The sequence below is a fragment of the Sus scrofa genome, chromosome 6 (assembly GCF_054392235.1).
Source record: "Sus scrofa isolate SSC_HxYL_T2T_F1_AM1 chromosome 6, Sscrofa_HxYL_maternal_Yorkshire_Landrace_v2.0, whole genome shotgun sequence".
NCBI classification, from domain to species: Eukaryota; Metazoa; Chordata; class Mammalia; order Artiodactyla; family Suidae; genus Sus; species Sus scrofa.
The window spans coordinates 29,843,631-29,865,673 of NC_139388.1; the positions used below are offsets into that span (position 1 = coordinate 29,843,631).

At 48.5% G+C, this 22,043-nt stretch overlaps 1 protein-coding gene and 1 long non-coding RNA gene across 13 annotated transcripts; one reads left to right on the forward strand and one right to left on the reverse strand.

Annotated features, from left to right (window-relative positions):
- Nucleotides 1-338: 338 nt before the first annotated feature.
- On the forward strand, nt 339-21,678 carry TSNAXIP1 (translin associated factor X interacting protein 1). Of its 11 annotated transcripts, none has more exons than XM_003126923.5 (16): nt 339-469; nt 7,459-7,561; nt 15,677-15,789; nt 15,919-16,042; nt 17,326-17,419; nt 18,121-18,317; nt 18,724-18,859; nt 19,280-19,449; nt 19,520-19,679; nt 19,756-19,886; nt 20,051-20,176; nt 20,296-20,448; nt 20,553-20,662; nt 20,872-20,998; nt 21,091-21,197; nt 21,366-21,678. In XM_003126923.5, exons 1-16 carry the CDS (start codon nt 423-425, stop codon nt 21,604-21,606), a joined length of 2,139 nt encoding a protein of 712 aa, XP_003126971.1. In that variant the 5' UTR covers nt 339-422; the 3' UTR covers nt 21,607-21,678. The 11 variants fall into 11 exon arrangements, 7 of the variants coding, with proteins under 7 accessions (XP_003126971.1, XP_084816144.1, XP_084816146.1 ...); XM_084960018.1 differs by having other exon boundaries at nt 15,922-16,042; XR_014805735.1 differs by lacking the exon at nt 20,553-20,662.
- LOC146402270 (uncharacterized) lies at nt 11,062-20,093 on the reverse strand. 2 transcript variants are annotated; one of them, XR_014805831.1, is made up of 5 exons: nt 19,750-20,093; nt 18,048-18,242; nt 16,262-16,360; nt 16,104-16,168; nt 11,062-11,496 (listed from the first exon to the last, which is right to left on the reverse strand). It is a non-coding gene; the product is annotated as an uncharacterized LOC146402270 (long non-coding RNA). The 2 variants fall into 2 exon arrangements; XR_014805830.1 differs by lacking the exons at nt 11,062-11,496; nt 19,750-20,093 and adding an exon at nt 15,017-15,173 and having other exon boundaries at nt 15,412-16,168; nt 18,048-18,187.
- Nucleotides 21,679-22,043: the final 365 nt, after the last annotated feature.

A 22,043-nucleotide genomic window follows, 5' to 3' on the forward strand; every position in this document is an offset into this window, starting at 1 on the left:
AGGGAGGCTAGCTCGGGCTGGTAAAGAACTTTGGGAGATGTAGTACAAACCGACTCAGTCATAAGCCTGCTTAGCCAAGCTATTAGGACACCAAAAACTACAGTTCCCGCTGGCAACGCGATTCTGGCCTCTCACTTCGCCTCCCTCACCCATGGCCTCTGTTTATCCTCCTGCCTCAATTCTGGTCGCTAGAGTCATATCTGCTGTAGTGACAGACTCTGAGAAGACCCTATTCCCAAGTCTGACCCCATCTTGGCTACTTGGCCTTCCTCCTAGCCCGCGGGCTCTGGGCTGGGGGCAAGACACAACCTTGACCCCGCCCCCGCCGCTGGGCTGCTGGGAACTGGTCGCCATGGCGACGAGCTGTACACTACCACGGCTTTCCAGTTCGCGAGTGCTGGCTGCACGGCTGCCCTAGGGTCATGGCCTCCTCCAAACCGCAGTGCCCCAGCTTGGCGACCACGTCGAGGTAAGCGCTGGCAGGGCTGAGGGCGGAGAAGAGGGCTTTACTACTTCCAGAAAAAGAAATAAATGGTACCTGATTCGGACCTCTCTCCGTTGGTCTGGGGCTCCAACCGCACAGGATAGGTGATGAAGAAACAGAATCTCAGATGACTCCTCAGCTCAGGGAGGCCGTTACATTCTTGTAAAAGGGCAGGCATACTTTATCATTAGTAACAGCCATCTTGTTTGTATTGAGCGTGCCAAGTTTTTTTGTTTGTTTGTTTGTTTGTGTTTTTTTATCTTTTTAGGGCCGCACCAGCGGCGTATGGAAATAACCAAGCTAGGGGTCGAATGGGAGCTGCAGCTGCCGGCCTATATCACAGCCACAGCAACACTAGATCCGAGCCACGTCTGGGACCTGCACCTCAGGTCAGGACAACACAAGATCCTTAACCCACTGAACAAGGCCAGGGATGGAACCCGCATCCTCACGTATCTTCTGTCCGGTTCTTAATGCGCTGAGCCACAGCCGGAATTGTGCCATGCTCTTTACATAGCACAATTAACCCTCACAACAACTCTATGAATTAGTAATATCACCATTTTACAAATAGAGAAATAGAAGTCTAGAGAGATCATGAGTTTTACACCTGTTTATAAATGACTGAGCTAGGATTCAAACCCAGCCAGGCATGTGTGATTCCTGAAACTGAGCGCTTAGCCACAAGGTTAACAGCCTCTGCACCCACTGGTTTATGACAAAGAAGCATCACTAAGCAGCCTAGAAACATCCCGAGGCCTCCTGCTAGCTCCTGCCTGTATTCAGGGTGCAGCCTCTGGACACTGAAAATAAGATAACAAGCTCCGTTAGCCAGGAAAGTCACAAAGCATATATTTAAAACAAAAAATTTTGGAGTTCCCATCGTGGCTCAGTGGAAAGAAATCCAACTAGGAACCACGAGGTGGCAGGATCAATCCCTGGCCTTGCTCAGTGGTTAAGGATCCAGCTTTTTGGTGAGCTGTGGTATCGGTCATAGATGTGGCTCGGATCTGGTGTTGCTGTGGCTGTTGTGTAGGCCAGCAGCTATAGCTCCAATTAGACCCCTAGCCTGGGAACCTCCATATGCCGCAAGTGCAGCCCTAAAAAGCAAAAAACAGGGCAAATACCTTTCTAGCTCTAGAGAAGGCCCTTAAGTTCTGGGCCTCTGTTTCCATATCTCAAATATGGGAATGATACAGCCCACCTTACATTTTCAGGAAAATTTAGGCAGCGTGTATGAAGCTCTCATGACAGATCTTGCACATATTAAGCCTTCGGTGTTTAATGAGTGTATTTTCTCACTTCTACTCATTCCTAATGAAAAAACCTGATCGCACCTAAACTCTAATCCCCCAGGGTATGTGCTACCTTGGCAGAGAAAACTTACAAAAGTTAGGAAATTAAATGCCAATTTGATTATTCTATCCAGAGCTAAAATGAATCTACAAAAACCAGACAGTAGGCATGTGAAAAGGTGTTTTTACCCAACACAGGAAAGATTTAGGAAATGCAGTCATATTTGAAAGGGATATGAAATAGACTCAGAAAGGGAATCCCCATGTATTTTTAAAAGGAAGCATAATGTAATTGCTGAGGCTGAATTTGGTAGCCATACAAAACATCATTCCTACCCATATTCTTTTCTTTTTTTGGCCATGCCTGTGGCATTTGGAAGTTCCTGGGCCAGGGATCAAACTCATGCCTTAGCAGCAACCAAAGACACTGCAGTGACAATGCCAGATCCTTAACCCACTACACCACAAGAGAACGCCCATTCCTGCCCATATTCTTAATTGACCAGTATTTAGTGGTGTATAACAGGCCAGGCTCACTGCTTCCCTTAGAGGCATAGCATGGGTGTCCTCCTCCAGCTCTCCCTTAGAGCAGATCCCGGATGAGAGGTAGGCCAGACGTTAGCACTACACATATGCCAGTAGAACCCTCTAAAAGGAATCTTTGAGTTCCTGTCCTGGCTCAGTGGAAATTAATCTGAATAGCATCCGTGAGGACGCAGGTTCCATCCCTGGCCTCACTCAGTGGGTTAAGGATCTGGCATTGCCATGAATTGTGCTGTAGATCGCAGACATGGCTCAGATCTGGCATTGCTGTGGCTGGGGTATAGGCCAGAGGTTACAGCTCCGATTTGACCACTAGACTGGGACTCCATATGTTGCAGGTGCTGCCTTAAAAAGAATAAATAAATAAATAAATATTAGAAATACAGATATCTGTTTCCCGTTCCCCTCTGAAAATTGGTATAAAGTATTAAATATAATATTAAAGAAGCATCCTAAGGCTTTTTTAATTTTTTGTTTTGTCTTTTTGCCTCTTCTAGGGCTGCTCCTGTGGCATATGGAGGTTCCCAGGCTAGAGGTTGAATCGGAGCTGTAGCCTCCAGCCTACGCCAGAGCCACAGCAACACAGGATCCGAGCTGCATCTGCGACCTACACCACAGCTCACAGCAATGCCAGATCCTTAACCCACTGAGCAAGGTCAAGCATCAAACCTGCAACCTCATAGTTCCTAGTTGGATTCATTAACTACTGAGCCACAATGGGAACTCCTTCCTAAGGATTTTTGGGTAAGTGTATAGATTCCACCAGGTGTTTTTAAAATTATTATTTGCAAATCTGTTTTTGAACTCCCAAAACTAACGCATTTGGGAGTTCCCATAGTGGCTCATTGGTTAACAAACCCAACTAGTATCCATGAGGATGGGGTTCGGTCCCTGGCCTCGCTCAGTGGGTTAAGGATCCAGCATTACGATGAGCTGTGGTATAGGTTGCAGACACAGCTCAGATGGTGTTGCCTTGGCTGTGGCGTAGGCTGGCAGCTATAGCTCCAATTCGATCCCTACCCTGGGAACCTCCATATGCCTCGGGTGTAGCCCTAAAAAGACAAAAGAAAAAAAAAAAAGGGAAAAAAACCTAACATGTTGGGAGTTCCTGTTATGGCACAGCAGAAACAAATCTGACTAGTATCCATGAGGATATGGCCTCTCTCAGTGGGCTCTGGCCTCTCTCAGTGGGTTGGGGATCTGGCATGGCTGTGAGCTTCGGTGTAGGTCACAGATGAGGCTTGGATCCTGAGTTGCTATGGGTGTGGCTGTGGCCAGCAGCTACAGCTGCGATTCAGCCCCTAGCCTGGGAACTTTTTATGTTGCAGGTGCGGCCCCAAAAGCAAGCAAACAAACAAAACAAAACTAACATGTCACCAGGAGTTCCCATGGTTGGCTCATCAGGTTAAGACTCAAAGTAGTATCCACGAGGATGAGGGTTCAATCCTTGGCCTCGTTCAGTGAGTTAAGGATCTGGTGTTGCTGCAAGTTGCAGCATAGGTTGCAGATCCCGCTTGGATCCAGCATTGCTTGGCTGTGGCACAGACATGCAGCTGCAGCTCTGATTTGACCTCTAGCGCAGGAACTTCCATTTGCCCCAGGTGTGGCCGTAAAAATAAATAAATAAATAATAAATAAATAAAATAAAATTTTAAAAATAAAACAAATTTATTACAACTGCACTAATACAATAGCTAGTAGGAAAAATGTGCTATTTAAAATTAAATAAAATTAAAAATTTAGGCCAAATGTATTAGACAATACAGGTGTAGAACTCTATTGTACACAATTATGCATCTAGAAAGCTTCTTTCTTTTTTGGATCTGCTGTTCTTTGCTAGCTAGCAGTTTTAAGAGCTTCCTCCTCAGCCCAAAAGACAATAGAAAAGCAAATCTGTATTTTCAGGTAGGAAAATACCACATAGCTTTTTTTCTTGTGTAAACATGATTTGGCATTGTAACTCAATGTTTGAATGCTATGGGAGCAACTAATTTGTAGCAATCAGTCCTGATACTAAGAATTGGCATCTATGAATCTGAGGTGTGACTCTGTTACCCTAAACCAGAAGTCAGGGAGCTTTTCCCTAAAGGGAGCTGGTAATAAATTTTTTAGGTTTTGTGGGTTATACCATTTCTTTTTTTTTTTTTTTTTTTGTGGTCTTTTTGCTATTTCTTTGGGCTGCTCCCGCGGCATATGGAGGTTCCCAGGCTAGGGGTCAAATCGGAGCTGTAGCCACTGGCCTACACCAGAGCCACAGCAACGTGGGATCTGAGCCACGTCTGCAACCTACACCACAGCTCACGGCAACGCCGGATCGTTAACCCCCTGAGCAAGGGCAGGGACCGAACCCACAACCTCATGGTTCCTAGTCGGATTCGTTAACCACTGAGCCACGACGGGAACTCTGGTTATACCATTTCTATTGCAGCCATACAGTTCTGTCATTGGTGCTGAAAAGCCATTTATAACAAATAGACAAATGTAGCTGTGTTCTAATAAAAATTTATCAAAAAAAATCGCATAAATTTAAAAAACATGTTACCTGGGGAGTTCCCTTCGTGGCTCAGTGGATAGCAAACACGACTAGCATCCATGAGGACATGGGTTCAATCCCTGGCCTTGCTCGGTTAAGGCTTTAGCATTGCCATGAGCTGTGGTGTAGGTGGAAGACTTGGCTTAAATCCCGAATTGCTGTGGCTGTGGCATTGGCTGGCGGCTCCAGCTCCAACTGAACCCCTAGACTAGAACCTCCATATGCCGTGGGTGTGGCCCTAAAAAAACAAAAAAATCAAAATAAAAAACATGTTACCTACTGAGCTTTTCTACTCAGGATTTGTAGAGTTCCCCATAGCTTTCTTGCTTACCTTGATTCATTCCAGTACGAGCAAGAACAGAGTGTGGACTTACAGTGACCGAAGGAAACATTGAGGGGAGGGATAAACTGGGAGATTGGGATTGACTATACACACTGCTATACATGGACTGGATGAGTAACAAGGACCTACTGTATAGCTCAGGGAAATCTATCCAATACTCTGTAGTGACCCATATGGAAAAAGAATCTGAAAAGGAACAGATATATCTGTATGTATAACTGAATCACATTGCTGTTCACCCGAAAGTAACACAACATTTTAAGTCAACTATAATAAAATTTTTGAAAAAAGAACAGAGTTTGGAAAATTGACTGGTCTTGACCAGAAGGTATAAAATAACCCAGTGAGCAGATGAGTTTGTCTGATGCATCCTATCCCAAACCCATGAACACGTGAGCAAAAGCCCTTCCTTTTCCATACTAGCTGCTTAAGGTTTGCTCGCATTTGTTTGATTTAGAGACAATAGAGGACTGGAGTTTTGGGTGTCACTGCTCCATGGAGTAGGACTGAGGAACCCTGTGGGACAGGGTTTTCTTATTTTATTTTATTTTTTGCTTTTTAGGGCCACACTTGCGGCATATGGAGGTTCCCAGGCTAGGGGTTCAATTAGAGCTGGAGCCGCCCGCCTACACCACAGCACAGCAACACAGGATCTGAGCTATGTCTACAAACTACACCACAGCTCACAGCAACACCGGATCCTTAACCCACTGAGCAATGTCAGGGATCGAACCCGCAACCTCATGGTTCCCAGCTGGATTCATTTCTGCTGCGCCATGATGGGAACTGCAGGACAAGGTTTTCGAACTGGGTTCACATCACTGCTCTCAACTTCCCTGGAGTTTGAGTAATCCTAGTCTCCCTTTTATGGACAAAGACTCTGAGGTTCAAAGAGGCTAAACAACATGCCCATGGTCATGAGCTAGCAAGGGAAATGAAGAGACAAGTCTATCTGGCAGCATAAATCACCATGGATTACTGGGACTAATTCTTCCTTTTGTTCCACCTGAGTCTGCTTGCCTGCAGGCCACCCTTCCTCTGGATCCCCAAATGCCTTCCTGGCTTGAGCAACGATGGCTCTTCGAAGGCCTAGGAGTTAAAGGCCTCTTTATGACCCACTTTTCTCCCATCCTGCTGTCATAATTAACATCTATGAAGCTCTTTGCAATTTACAGGCTATTTTTGCATATCTCTTTTAAACTTCAGAACAACTTTGGCATTCCCATTGTGGCTCAGTGATAAGGAACCTCACTAGTATTCAGGAGGATACAGGTTTGATCCCTGGCCTCACTCACTGGGTTAAGGATCTGGCGTTATTGTAGCTGTGGCATAGGTCAGCAGCTCTAGCTCTGATTCGACCCCTAGCCTAGGAACCTCCGTATGCCACATGTGCAGCCCTAAGAGGAGTTCCCGTCGTGGCTCAGTGTTTAACGAATTTGACTAGGAACCATGAGGTTGTGGGTTCGATCCCTGGCCTGGCTCAGTGGGTTAAGGATCCGGTGTTGCCATGAGCTGTGGTGTAGGTTGCAGACGCGGCTCGGATCCCACGTTGCTGTGGCTCTGGCGTAGGCCGGCGGCTGTAGCTCTGACTCGACCCCTAGCCTGGGAACTCCATATGCCTTGGGAACAGCCCTAGAAAAGGCAATAAGACAAAAAATAAAAAGCAGAAGGAAAAAACCCTTCACAACTTTGTGAGATAGAAAAAGCAAGAATTACCCCAATTTCCTTATGAGGAAACTGGGCTGAGAGAAGTTAAATGACTTGTCCAGGGGGCTTCCTATTGGTAGCAAGAATGTCAGCCTCTGGGCCCTATCAGCCAGTAAGCAGAGGCTTGAGACTCCCATCCTGGCTCTTGGACCCTGACCCTGTGCTTCTGATCCTATAGCACCTGCCTTTGGTATCATACCCCTAGAATGTGCCGGTCATGTACAGAACTATCATCACAGCCACAGCTGAACACTGAAGGGAAGTGTAGGCCTTCAGGGTTCTCTAGGTTCATGGTGAGGGTGTCCTGCCACTGTAGGAGTTGGTGAGATTCTGGTGATGAGGGGAAGGTTTCTGGGAGTGTAGGAAAATAGTTTGGGCCCAGAACCAGGAGCTCATTGGCAGCATCTCTGGGAATCTGGAAACAGCACTGGGAAGACCCAGAGTCTGGTTCTGAGAGGAAAGGAGGCCATGTCTTATGGCTCTGGGAAGGGTGGAAGTGCTCTCCCCATTCAGGACTTTGTCACCCACCACTTCCTTTCCCTTCTCTATGCAGAATACACCTGCGGCCTCTAGGAGTGACCAAAGATGATTCCTTCATCACAGAAACCAAGAATCCCCAAAAGCGCAAGCTTTCTCAGAAACGGAAGACACTGCTGGTTAGTGGCAATGTCCTATTGGAACCTCAAATTTTGATCCCCAGATCCTTTCCACCTTCCTCTCTGCAATTCAAAAGCACCACCCTCGGAGTTCCGGTCGTGGCGCAGTGGTTAACGAATCCGACTAGGAACCATGAGGTTGCGGGTTCGGTCCCTGCCCTTGCTCAGGGGGTTAACGATCCGGCGTTGCCGTGAGCTGTGGTGTAGGTTGCAGACGCGGCTCGGATCCCTTGTTGCTGTGGCTCTGGCGTAGGCTGGTGGCTACAGCTCCGATTGGACCCCTAGCCTGGGAACCTCCATATGCCCCGGGAGCGGCCCAAGAAATAGCAACAACAACAAAAAAGACAAAAGACAAAAGACAAAAAAAAAAAAAAAAAAAAGCACCACCCACTTGAGACATGCCCCACCAAGTGGCTTCTGCCCAGTCAGGGGAGTGTGGCTCAGAGACCAGGCCCACCAGGCTCTGGGGTGGGAGTGTGCACACTTGCTGCATCTCCCAGACCTCCTAGCATAGAGCAACTCAGCCCCCACCCACAGAAAACCTTCCCCTGCAACTCAGCGTTCTGGAGTGGACCTCATTTCTTCTTCCAGCCTGCCAAGTGCCAGGCAGTGTGCTAGATGCTGGGGTAGTCCCACCAGATTTGATAAGGTCCTTCAGAACTATGACTGTATCTTTTTGTCTTTATGGCCCTATATAGTGCCTGATGTGGTACTTAAGTGGCTAGTACATGTGCACCATAAATGCTGTAAGTAGGCATGTGAAGGCAAGAAAAAAGGATGTTCAGACTCCTGTTGTGGCTCAGCAGGTCACGAACCCGACTAGTATCCATGAGGACTAGGGTTCGATCCCTGGCCTCACTCAGTGGGATAAGGATCCGGTGTTGCCATGAGCTGTGGTGTAGGTCGCAGATGGGACTTGGATCCCACGTTGCTGTGGCTGTGGTGAAGGCCAACAGCTACAGCTCCAATTCAACCCCTAGCCTGGGAACTTCCATATGCCTCAAGTACGGCCCTAAAAACCAATCCTTCTCTTTTAAAGCTTATATATAAAAATGAATGCTATCTTATTAAGTATTTGGGGGCTCTTGTTGATATGATCATAAAATTAATATTACCACTTAGTCAGCAAACAGACATTGTCCAAATCTTACAGATGTAAAAACACATTTGCTCAAACTTATAACTCCGGCTCACAGAGGAGAACTGTGTGGGTTTTCCTTGTGTGATTGAATAGAGTATTTGGGGACTGTACACTTTGGGTTTTTTGTTTTTTTTTTTTTTTTTTTTTTGTCTTTTTGCTATTTCTTTGGGCCGCTCCCGCGGCATATGGAGGTTCCCAGGCTAGGGGTCGAATTGGAGCTGTAGCCACTGGCCTACGCCAGAGCCACAGCAACGCAGGATCCGAGCCGCGTCTGCAACCTACACCACAGCTCACGGCAATGCCGGATCGTTAACCCCCTGAGCAAGGGCAGGGACCGAACCCGCAACCTCATGGTTCCTAGTCGGATTCGTTAACCACTGTGCCACGACGGGAACTCCTGGACTGTACACTTTGTGAGGGTGGCGGCTTATACCATAGGGACTCTGACTTCAGGGAGGGAAAGAACTGGTGTGGACTCTTGGCCAAAACCAAACACAGACAACTGTTCTTCTAGACTCTATTTCTTGGGGCGCTCACTCCCCGCCCCCCAGCTGTCACCTACTCAGTGGACCTGGGGTCAGGCTCTTTGGCTCCCCCCCTCTCCGCCCCCGCCCTCAGTGGCAGCGATACCACTCTCAACCACCAGGAGGCATTGTTCCCTCCTCTGGTCCCACCACCAAGAGGGACGCCCTTCCCATTTTCACCTGCAGGGGGAAGCAGAGATCATGGAGCTCCGGGGAAACCTAGCCACCTGGGAATCAAAGTAGGGTGACCTCTTTTTCTTTTGGCAGAAGTGGCAGACAAAACACGAAGACTGGCCTTTTAAAGTGTGAAAAACTTATCATTGACTCACCAGGGTTAGGTGCTTCTTTGACAACTTCCCGGTTGTCTTCTAGGGTTTTATTTCATCCTTTTGCAAAAATTACATCAGGAATTCCCATTGTGGCTCAAAGGAAACGAATCTGACCAGTATCCATGAGAATGCAGGTTTGACCCCTGGCCTCACTCAGGGATCCAGCGTTGCTGTGGCTGTGGTGTAGGTCAGTGGCTACAGCTTCAATTCAACCCCTAGCCTGGGAACTTCCATATGCCACAAGCTCAGCCCTAAAAAAGCAAAAAAAAAAAAAAATCACATCAATCAAGTCTTTAAAACAACTTTTGGAGTCCCCAAATTTGTTTTAAAACAACTCCCCCCCAAAAATATAAATAAAATAAAATAAAATAAAATAAAACAACAACTCCCAGAGTTCCCGTCGTGGCTCAGTAGTTAACGAATCTCACGAGGAACCATGAGGTTTCAGGTTTGATCCCTGGTCTTGCTCAGTGGGTTAAGGATCTGGCATTGCCACGAGCTGTGGTGTAGGTTGCAGGCATGGCTCGGATCCCGTGTTGATATGGCTGTGGTGTAGGCTGGCAGCTACAGCTCGGATGAGACCCCTAGCCTGGGAACTTCCATATGCCGCTGGAACAGCCCTAGAAAAGGCAAAAAGCCAAACAAAACAAAACAAAACTCCTCACAGGAGTCCCCGTGGCTCAGTGGTTAAGGAATCCGACTAGGAACCATGAGGTTGGGGTTTGATCCCTGGCCTCGCTCAGTGGGTTAAGGATCTGGCGTTAATGCCGTGAGCTGTGGTGTAGGTCACAGACATGGCTTGGACCTGGCCTTGCTGTGGCTCTGGTGAAGGCCGGCAGCTATAGCTCCCATTGAGACCCCTAGCCTGGGAACCTCCATGTGCCGCCGTTGTGGCCCTATAAAGACAAAAAAAGACCATAAATAAATAAATAAATAAAACAACTTTTGGGGGAGTTCCCTTGTGGCACAGCAGCCAAAAGGATTATATTAAAGATCCAGCATTGTCACTGTAGCAGCCTGAGTCACTGCTATGGTGTGGGATTGATCAGTGAACCAGAATTTTGCATGCCACAGGCAAGGCCAAAACAGAACAAAACAAAAGCAAATAACCTAGAAGTTCCCGTTGCAGCTCAGTGCCTTAAGAACCTGACAGCTGGTCTCAGGGCCATGCAAGAGGCTTTAATATTGAATTCAATAATTCAATATTCTTTTAAATCCCTAAGTAATTTATGTGCATTGTAGAAAAATTTGAAAAACACACAATTGTAGGTACATAAGCACCCATGGGCCTATCATTAGAGAATAATTGCTGATAACCTTTCGGATTATTTCCTCCATCTTTTCTGGTTTTTTGTTTTACTTGATTGTGCATATTCCCTAATTTCAGGCTTTAGAAATTAGAAATTAGATATCTTAGAGCTATAGCATTAGTATCTTTCCATGTCAAGCCTCTCTGTAAACATTTCATGGCTACAAAACAATCTTCTATTTTTAGACACATAGGAGTTTTGTTGTTGTTTTTTTATTACTCAATGAATTTATTACATTTATAGTTGTACAATGATCATCGCAATCCAATTTTATAGGATTTCCATCCCACAACCCCAGCGCATCCTCCCACCCCCCCGAACTGTCTCCTTTGGAAACCATAAGTCTTTCAAAGTCTGTGAGTCAGTATCTATTCTGCAAAGAAGTTCATTCTGTCCTTTTTTTCAGATTCCACATGTCAGTGAAAGCATTTGATGTTGGTGTCTCATTGTCTGACTTCACTTAGCATGATAATTTCTAGGTTCATCTATGTTGCTAAAAATGCCAGTATTTTGTTCCTTTTAATGGCTGAGTAATATTCCATTGTTTATATGTACCACATCTTCTTGATCCACTCCTCCGTCGATGGACATTTAGCAAGTTGTTTCCATGTCTTGGCTATTGAAAATAGTGCTGCAATGAACATTAGAGGACATGTGTCTTTGCAAGTCATGGTTTTCTCTGGATAGATGCCCAGGAGTGGGATTGCTGGATCAAATGGTAGTTCTGTTTTTAGTTTTCTGAGGAATTTCCACACTGTTTTCCACAGTGGTTGCAGCAACCCCACCAACAGTGTAATAGGGTTCCTTTTTCTCCACATCCTCTCCAGGACTTATTGTTTGTATATCGACTTTCTGGCGATGGCCATTCTGGCTGGTGTAAGGTGGTATCTCATAGTGGTTTTTGACTTGCATTCCTCTAATGATGAGTGATGTTGAACATCTTTTCATATGTTTTTTGGCTATCTGTATGTCTTCTTTGGAGAATCATCTGTTTAGATATTCTGCTTATTTTTTGGTGGGGTTGTTTGTTTTTTTGGTATTGAGTGGTAGGAGGTTTTTATAAATTTTGGAGATTAATCCCTTGTCAGTCGATTCACTTGCAAAGATTTTTGCCCATTCCGTGGGTTATCTTTTTGTTTTGTTTAGGGTTTCCTTTGCTGTGCAGAAACTTTTAAGTTTAAGTAAGTCCCATTTGTTTATTTTTGTTTTTACTGTCATGACTCTAAGAAGTGGATCTGAGAAGATGTTGCTGTGGTTTCTGTTAGAGAGTGTTTGTTCTATGTCTTCCTCTAAGAGTTTTATAGTATCTGCTATATCTAGGTCTTTAATCCATTTTGAGTTTATTTTTATGTATGGTGTTAGGGAGTGTTCTAATTTCATTCTTTTACATGTGGCCGTCCAGTTTTCCCAGCACCACAGGCTGTCTTTTCTCTATTGTATGTTCTTTTCTCTCTTGTATATTCTTGCCTCCTTTGTCATAGATTAGTTGGCTGTAGGTACGTGGGTTTAATTCTGGGCTTTCTATCCTGTTCCACTGATCTATATTTCTGTCTTTGTGCCAGTACCATATGGTTTTGATGACTGTTGCTTTGTCGTATAGTCTGAAGTCAGGAGACACATAGGAGTTTTCTAATTTTTTCAGTCATAAGCCAGGCTTTGAGGACTGCCCTTATTTATAAAGCTGCCACTTAATCTGCCCCCTCTGCACTGGCCAACCCAGACCTCAGCCTTAGCACCCTATTTCTCCTTGGGCATCAGCCCTTCTTCATAGCTCTTCAAAACTCCTGCTTCTTCCCTGAGGTGCTGGTGCTACCCAGGCAGTTTTTGTGCACTCCCCACATCCCCTGACGCATACTGTCTCCCAGAGTGACCTCAGCTCCCCCCACTCAGTCACCCAAGCCTTCCTGAAACCACTGACATCACTTCCTCCTCTAAGATGACCAGCCTCCACTGGCCCCCTCCAGTCAGCCCCCTGACCCCCCAATCCTGTGACTTATCATTTGGCTGACTTGGGATTATCAGTTCATTTGTCATCCCGCTTCTATTACACCCCCAGCTTCCCTCATGTCTCAGAACCCAGCAGGTGTTAGCATGTACTTATGGACCCAGAAATGTCCAGATGAGGGATGAAGGCAACACTGGATCCTTAACCCACTGGGCAAAGCCAGGGACCATACCTGCATCCTCATGGATGCTAGTCTGATTCATTAACCACTGAGCCACAACAGGAACTCCCGGACCCAGAAATGTTTGATGAACAAATGAATGACTGAATGGATGAACTCTAGAAGTAGGCTTCGCTGGGTCAGAAGGTCATTTTTTTTTTTTCTCTTATGTATTGAGTACTTCATGAAAAGGTTTAAAAACAAGCTCATATATTATTACCGCCTATACTCGATACCTCTGCTCAAGGTTCAAAACAAGATCCCACTGCCTCTGTTGCCCTACCTACCAACCAGCCTTCCCCAGGGGGTAGAGCCCAGTGTCCTCCCAGGGTCCACAGCTCACACTGCTGCATCTCTGCAGGCCTGTCTTTCAGTCCAGGCTTGAGGCTGGGCCTGCCCTCCTCTGTTTCTGTCTCTTTAGCTGGACTATGTTTGTGGGGGGGTGGGGGCAAGAGATGGTCCTAGCCAGTACTCATATCTGTTTTCATAGCACAGGTATTCAGTATTCACTGACAAACCTAGAGAAGAACTTTTTTTTTTCCTGGTCTTTTTAGGGCCACACCTGCAGCATATGGAAGTTCCTAGGCCAGGGGCTTAATCGGAGCTACATCTGCCGGCCTACACCACAGCCACAGCAACTTGGGATCCAAGCCACATCTGCGACCTACACTACAGCTCACAGCAACGCCAGATTCTTAACCCACTGAGCAAGGCCAGGGATCAAACCTGCATCCTCATGGATCCTAGCTGGGTTCCTTAACCACTGATCCATGACGGGGAACTCCGAGAAGACCTCACCTTTACTGAGCTCCTAGAAGGTGGCTAAATTTGTGTAAACCACCTCGCATGCTTTCTCATTGCATCCTCACCTTAACGCAATGTGATGGGGACTACAGCCATTCCCATTTTACAGATGCAGAGACTGAGGCTCAGAAAAGTTAACCTTATGATCACAGAGCCAATAAGGGAGATCGAGGATTTAATCTAATCCTCGGAGTTCCCGTCGTGGCGCAGTGGTTAACGAATCCGACTAGGAACCATGAGGTTGCGGGTTCGATCCCTGCCCTTGCTCAGTGGATTAATGATCCGGCGTTGCCGTGAGCTGTGGTGTAGGTTGCAGACGCGGCTCGGATCCCACGTTGCTGTGGCTCTGGCATAGGCCGGTGGCTACAGCTCCGATTCAACCCCTAGCCTGGGAACCTCCATATGCCGCGGGAGCGGCTCAAGAAATGGCAAAAAGACAAAAATAAATAAATAAAAATAAAATAAAAAAATAAATAAAGGAGTTCCCGTCGTGGCGCAGTGGTTAACCAATCTGACTAGGAACCATGAGGTTGCGGGTTTGGTCCCTGCCCTTACTCAGTGGGTTAACGGTCCGGCGTTGCCGTGAGCTGTGGTGTAGGTTACAGACGCGGCTCGGATCCCACGTTGCTGTGGCTCTGGCGTAGGCCGGTGGCTACAGCTCCGATTCAACCCCTAGCCTGGGAACCTCCATATGCCTCGGGAGTGGCCCAAGAAATAGCAACAACAACAAAAGACAAAAAAGACAAAAAAAAAGACAAAAAAAAATAATAAATAAATAAATAAAAATTTGGAAAAATAAAAATAAAAAAATTAAAAAAAATCTAATCCTCTAATTCTACAGAATACAGTCTTCTTCTTCCTTTTTTTTTCTTTTCTTTTTTTTTGCTTTTTCTTTTTTTTTTTTTTTTTTTTTTTTTTTTTTAGGGCCACACCTGCAGCATATAGAGGTTCCCAGGCTAGGGGTCTAACTGGAGCTGTAGCCACAAGCCTACACCACAGCCACAGCAACACCAGATCCGAGCCACATCTGCAACCTATGCCACACCCCACAGCAACGCTGGATCCTTAACCCACTGAGTGAGGTGAGGAATCAAACCTGCATCCTCATGGATACTAGTCAAATTCGTTTCCACTGAGCCACGATGGGAACTCCTGGACTGCAATTTTTTTTATTTTGGGGGGTTTCTTTTTCTTTTTTTTTTTTTTTTCTTTTTTTTGTCTTTTTGCCTTTTCTAGGGCCGCTCCCGCGGCATATGGAAGTTTCCAGGCTAGGGGTCTAATCAGAGATGTAGCTACTGGCCTATGCCAGAGCCACAGCAACATGGGATCCAAGCCGGGTCTGCGACCTACACCACAGCTCACGGCAACACCGGATCCTTAACCCACTGAACCAGGCCAGGGATTGAAACCGCAACCCCATGGTTCCTAGTCAGATTCGTTAACCACTGCACCATGACAGGAACTCCTCTTTTGCTTTTTTTTTTAGGGGTGCACCCCGGCATGCGGAAGTTCCCAGTCTAGGGGTCTAATCAGAGCTACAGCTGCCAGCCTGCGCCACAGCTACACAGGATCCAAGCCATGTCTGTGACCTACACCACAGCTCATGGCAACACCAGATCCTTAACCCACTGAGCGAGGCCCAGGATCCAACCTGCAACCTCATGGTTCCTAGTCGGATTTGTTTCCGCTGCACCATGACAAGAACTCCTGGACTGCAGTCTTAATTATGAACTATAATAAGAGATGTTGGGGGGAACCCAGGAGTGGAAGGAGGAGCCTGGAGAGGGACATGAGGAAGAGGAGCAATGTCATCATGCAAACCCCACCTGTCCTTTCCTGTAGTCCTGTCCATTCTCAATTGGTGGCCACCTGTCCCCATGGCCCAGATACATCAGTGACCAGACCATTCTGCATAATCGAAAGCCCTGTTCAGATGACTACCAGAAGCGAACCAAGTAAGCCAGGGTCAGCCTGATGGTGGATGGATTGGGCAGAAACAGTGCAGGGGTGTGTGCTGCCCCAGACCCAGGGCACCAGGGCCCAGTGGGGTGTCCATCACATCTCAGCCCACCACCCCCCTGCAGCAGCTGGCAGCAGCCCCTGGGCACTACCAAGCCAAGGTACCTGGAGCAGCTAGAGAACTACCTACGCAAGGAGCTCCTCCTGCTGGACTTGGGCACAGATTCTGCTCAGGAACTGAGGCTACAGGTCAGAGCCACAGAGTAACTGGGGAGAGGGCAGGGCAGGGCTGGGAGGAAACCTTACTCACCAGGTCTGGGCATTTCAGGCCTTCAGGAGAGACCAGCCTCTCCCAGCTCTTTTGGGTTCCCCTTCCTGGTAAGAGACATATGTTCCATGACGAAGGCAGTGAGCAGGTAAGGCTGCTAGTACGGAACCAAAACTCTCCTGAGGCTTGGGTTTCCTCACCTGAATCAGGTGGCCTGGATGCTGTCGCCAGTCCCTTCATTTCTGGGATCCCCAGGACCCACCTTGCATCACTGGATATCAGGAGATGGATCCTCAATCCTGGGAGTTAAGGCAGTTAGGGGTCATACAGTGTCCACCAGCCCAGTAACAATAGCCCCAAGCATGAGGAACTTAAGACACATAAAGAGAAATTTAGATTTAACATAGATTCTGATTCACGTTAAGGAAGAAATCACCAAATCCCTGCTCAAACAAATATGATCCCAGGGAATCCCTCACTTTTTTTTTTTTTTTCTTTTTAGGGCCACACCATAGAGGTTCCCAGGCTAGTGGTCAAATTGGAGCCACAGCCACAGCCACGCCAGATCCAAGCTGCATCTGCGACCTACACCACAGCACATGGCAATGTCGAACCTTCCTTAAGTCACTGAGCGAGGCCGGGGATCGAACCCATAACCTCATGGTTCCTAGTTGGATTCGTTTCCACTGTGCCACAACAGGAACTCCAGAATCCCTTGCTTCTGACTCAGTTACTGACAGAAACATTTGCTGAGCACCATCTGTGTGCCAAGCTCTGGATGAGGCCTTAGATACAGTTTCACAAACTAAAGGAACCTTGCCAACAAGGAAGAAGAAGAAGCTTGGAGCCAACATCTGGCTATGGAGTAGCAGAGCTAGGATTCAAACTCAGGGCTGATTCAGGGGCTCATTTCAGTGCACAATGTTATAAGATGGGGAGGGGTGCTGGTCAGAGGCCAACTGAAGCATAGTGCATGGAGGAGGCTGGCTGCCTGGAGAGCCAGAGCAGGAGGGTTCTGACCCAGGTGGTCTGCCAGGTCTCAGAGACAGCACTGGGAGAGGTCTTCAGAGAGCAGCTGAGAGGGATAGAGCTCCTTGGCCCCAAGAGAGAGAGAGACCTGGGCAGTGCCTGGGGCATTTATTTGAATGTAAGTCACCGGACAGCTTTAGGCTAGAACACTTCTAAGCCAAGCAAAGAAAACCTTAGGTCCCACTGAGGGTGGCAGCTATAGGACAAAAGGTGACAGGTTCCCTTTTATTGCCAGCCTTTCAGAGAGATCTTTGAATTCTTCATAGAAGACTTCAAAACATACAAGCCATTGCTGTCTTCCATCAAAAACGCGTATGAAGTGATGCTGGGTAAGACTGAAGCCTCTCTGCCTGGGCCCAGCCTGGAAGAGGCAGAGAGGATCCTACTGTGACCTTCTGGGCTCTGCAGCAGGGCTGGGGCAGCTGTGAACTGGGCCTGGAGGTCATCAAGCCTCATTCAACCTTTCTGTTTACACTGGCCTTTGATAGGACACCCCAGGGCAAGTGACCACCTCCCATTCTTGGGAAGCATGGGGGGGGGGCAGTATCTGTTGGAAAGAGAGCACCTTTTCTATGGAGAGTGACGCCCAGAAGGGAGGGAGTACCTCTGGGAAGTGATAGGGCCTCCCTTACCAGGCTCAGGACCTGGGCATTGTACAGCTGCAGGACTAAAGGCCATTCAGGGAAAGTGCAAAGTGAGACCCAGATCTCATCTGGACTCTGCCCCGAGTTTAAAAGTGAGTGTAGGAAGGAGTTCCCTGGTGGCTCAGTGGGTTAAGGATCCAGTGTTGTCACTGCTGTGGTGTAGGTTCCATCCCTGGCTGGGGAACTTCCACATGCCTTGGGTATGGCAAAAAAAAAAAAAAAAAAAGCAAGTTCAGGAAGGCCTTGGGCAGGGGCTAGACTTTGAAAAGGCACATATAGATTCCTTGAGTTTATAAGGGACATAGCCACTCACTGTAACTTGAAGAGTCTCCTGGCTCTTTGTCCTCCGTGGTCCCAAAGGAACTCTCCCACCTGTCCCTGCTTAGCGCACCAGAGGGAGAAGATTCGGGCTCTGGAGCCCCTGAAGGCCAAGCTTGTCATTGTGGATGAGGACTGCAAAGAGAGGATCCTGGCCATGAGGGCTGAGGAGAGATACGAAATCTCCATGCTGAAGAAAGAGAAAATGAATTTGCTAAAACTCATTGACAAAAAGAATGAGGAGAAGATTTCACTGCAGAGTGAGGTGAAAGGAAGTAATGTGATCAAGTCCCTGAAATTCCTTCCACCCCAATTCTGCGGGTGACCTTGGGGCTATCCCCCCTCTTCTCTACCCTTCTGCCTGGAATGACATACTGAGTCACCACCTCCCCCTAGAGACCTCTCTCCACAAGCTACTCTCCTCTTTGCCTCAGGACTGGCTCAGAGTGGCCTCGAACGCCAGCAGTCCTGTTCCTTGGCTGCCAGAATTTCTCCACAGGAGGAGGCTTTGGCACTTTCCTGGATTCTTAGGATTAGTCTCCTTCTTCCTCTACTTTTCTTGTTCCCAAGGCCCTGGTGGGGCCACCCAGCATCTATCCATCCCCTGTGGTGACTAGCTGCAAACAAGAGTCCAGAGACAGCTTCTGACCACATAGTCACCTTCCCAACAGGTGAGCAAACTGAGGAAGAACTTGGCTGAGGAGTATCTGCACTACCTCAGTGAGCGAGATGCCCGCAAGATCCTCATTGCAGACCTGAACGAGCTACGGTACCAGCGGGAAGACATGTCGCTAGCCCAGTCCCCAGGTAATCCCGAGGTGGATTTCTCTCCTCTGAGAAGGCACTGGAGAGGAGTCTAGCTCTCACCACTCACTCGCATTCATTCAGCTCTGCTAATAACTGCTCATTCTGTGCTCATTTGTGATGTGAGATGTCCCTGCTACTACCTGGGTCTGTGGCCCTTCTGAGCTAGCCTGACAACTGTAGACTTGTTTGAGTAAGAAACAGTCGCTGGCAGCTGAAGTAGCCCAGATTCCCCAAGGGGAGGACAGACCTGGTACCCCATGTCCTGGGCTTCTCTGAGCTCAAAGCCCTACACTGGTAGTCCTGTGGAAAAGGCCCAGGGGTTCCCAAGCTGGGAGAGGAGATAGACCTGGGACATGCCCTGAGGAACACTCAACCCTGCCTCAAAGCCAGGGTGACACAAGCTGGTGGGCTCCCTGGCAGGCATCTGGGGGGAAGACCCCATGAAGTTAACACTGGCTCTAAAGATGGCCCGGCAAGACCTGACCCGCACACAGATGGAACTCAATACCATGAAGGCTAACTTTGGAGACGTGGTGCCCAGGAGGGACTTTGAAATGCAAGAGAAGGTCCTCAAGGATCTGCAGGAGCAGGTGCTGGTGGGCAGACAGGGTAGGCCCGGGCCATGCAGGGGGTAGCGAGGACCAATCACCCTGCCTACAGCTGGACAGCCTGAGAGACGACTATGAAGAGGTCCGCAAGGAGCACGAGATGCTGCTGCAGCTGCACATGAGCACACTGAAGGAGCGGGACCAGTTCTACTCTGAGCTGCAGGAGATCCAGCGCACCTCCACGCCACGGCCTGACTGGTCCAAGTGCAAAGGTAATGCTGGCCCTTAGGCTCCCAGGAACTGCTCTAGTGCATGATGTGGACTCCAGTTCCCTTTCCCTACCTGCAGATGTGGTGGCCGGGGGAAGAGATCGCTGGCAAATGCTAGCTGAGGGCAAGAACAGTGACCAGCTGGTGGATGTGCTCCTGGAAGAGATTGGCGAGGGGCTGCTCCGAGAGAAAGATTTCTTCTCTGGTCTGGTAGGGCAGTCCCTGGGACTCAGGAGGCTTGAGACCAGAGTCAGAATGGCCAAGACTTGCAGCTGAGAAGACTTGAGGCACAGGGGGAACTCCCTGGGGCTCTGTCCTGCTTGTTGGTGGGGCTACAGATGAGCCCAGAGGTGAACTGACATGTTTCCTTCCAGGGCTACGGGGAATCCATCCCCACTTTCCTTCGGTTTGATGGCACTGTGGAGAACAAGAAGCCAACCAAGAAGGATGTGGTAAACATCCTCAAGGATGCCTGGAAGGAACGGATGGCTGAGGAACAGGTCAGATCCCACCAGCCATTTCGGCCACATGAGTCCTCCAGGGGGTTCCTCGAGGTGCTAGGAGCAGGGGCTCCAACTGTGGGGCAGGCTGACCAAGCAGTCTTCACCCGACCCTGCAGAAAGAGAGGTTCCCAGACTTCTTCTTCAATTTCCTGGAGCGTCGCTTTGGGCCTGGTGATGCCATGGCCTGGGCTTACACAATTTTTGAATATATCAAGCTCTTCCAGTCCAATGAGGTCATGAGTCAGTTCCATGCAGTCTTGATGGGAAAGGTAAGCTTGGGCCTGGCTCTCCACCTTTTGTCCCCAGCATAGGCCAAGCTCTGTCCCCACCCCTCTAGGAAATAGTAAGATAGTTAATGCTTCCCCCTCTGTAGAGGAAAGAAAGTGTGTACATCAAGCAGAAGGAGAGAATAGCACAGCTACTGAAGGAGATGACAAATGCCGACAGCCAGAACGAAGGGCTACTAACCGTAGAGCAGTTAAGGTGAGAGACCAGCTGGGCCACCCCAAACTCTAGTCCAACATGTCCTCTGGCCAGGCTCTCAGATAAGCCGGGGGAAGGGGAGCCTGGTGGGAAAGACCAGAGCCTCAACGCATGCTGGCCTTTTGAGCACTAGTAGGGCTGGCAGAGGGGTGCAAAGGATGGAGAGGCAGGCCTCAGCCAGGCTTGTTGGCCCTCATGTCTCCCTACAGCACTGTCCTCAAGAGCGCCTTCCCCTTCAAGACGGATGAGAAAATTCAGGAGCTGATGGAGGCAGTGGGCTGGCATCCCAGCAGCAGTAATGCAGATTTGCTCAACTACCACATCTTATTTACAGAGGTGGGTCTGGGGTCCAGGAACTTGCCCGGCCCTGCCTAGGCTCTACTGGACTAGCCCATGTACCCTCGCCCTGCCTTGTGGCCCCCTTCCAGGATGAGGAGGGTCAGAGCACGCCCTTTGTGCAAAAGCTGTGGGAACAATACATGGAGGAAAAGGATGCGTACCTACAGGAGCTAAAGCTGGAGCTGGGCCTGGAACTGTGAGTGACCCTGGGGCCATAGGCAAGTCTCATAGGCTGAGCCAAAGGGTCTCCCTGTGCACTGAGCTTTGTGCTGGACACCATATGCTGCATAAACCTGGGAGAGGGCATCTTGGGGTCTGGGATACAGAGGAAAGTCAGGTCTGCCTTTCTTTCTTTGTGGGGCAGTCATGAGGACGTGACCCTAGCCAGGATGCGTGAGGCCCTGATGAACATTGATCCCACCCTGGACAAGCAGACCCTGAATAGCTATTTGAGCCAGGCCTTCCAGTTCCCCATGACAGAACTGCCAGAGGAGGGTGAGGAAAAGGAAGCGGGCATTGTGGTACAGCTCCAAACTGCACTGGAACAGCTTCATATGAGTGATGTGAGGCGTATGGGGCCTCGAGAGCAAGAACCTGCAAGCTAAGGCCACTATGGGTGGCCTGAGTGCTCTCATGCTGCTAACCTCTGACTGCTATTATAAAACTGTTTATCTGAATCCATGCTGTTCTCTAGTTTATGCTGGGCAGTCAGGTTGGGGAAGGGGGAGGGGGAGAGGTTGGTCCCTGCCTGGCTGATCCCAGGACATTCGCCAAAAACCAGCATATTCTAGGGAGTTCCCGTGTGGTTCAGTGGTAACAAATCCAACTAGTATCCATGAGGACGCGGGTTCAATCCCTAGCCTTGCTCAGTGAGTTAAGGACCTGGCGTTGCTGTGAGATGTGGTGAGGTCGCAGATGCGGCTCGGATCCCATGTTGCTGTGGCTGTGGTGTAGGCCGGCAGCTGCAGCTCCCATGCAACCCCTAGCCTGGGAACTTCCATATGCCGTTGGTGTGACCCTAAAAAGAAAAAACAAAAACAAA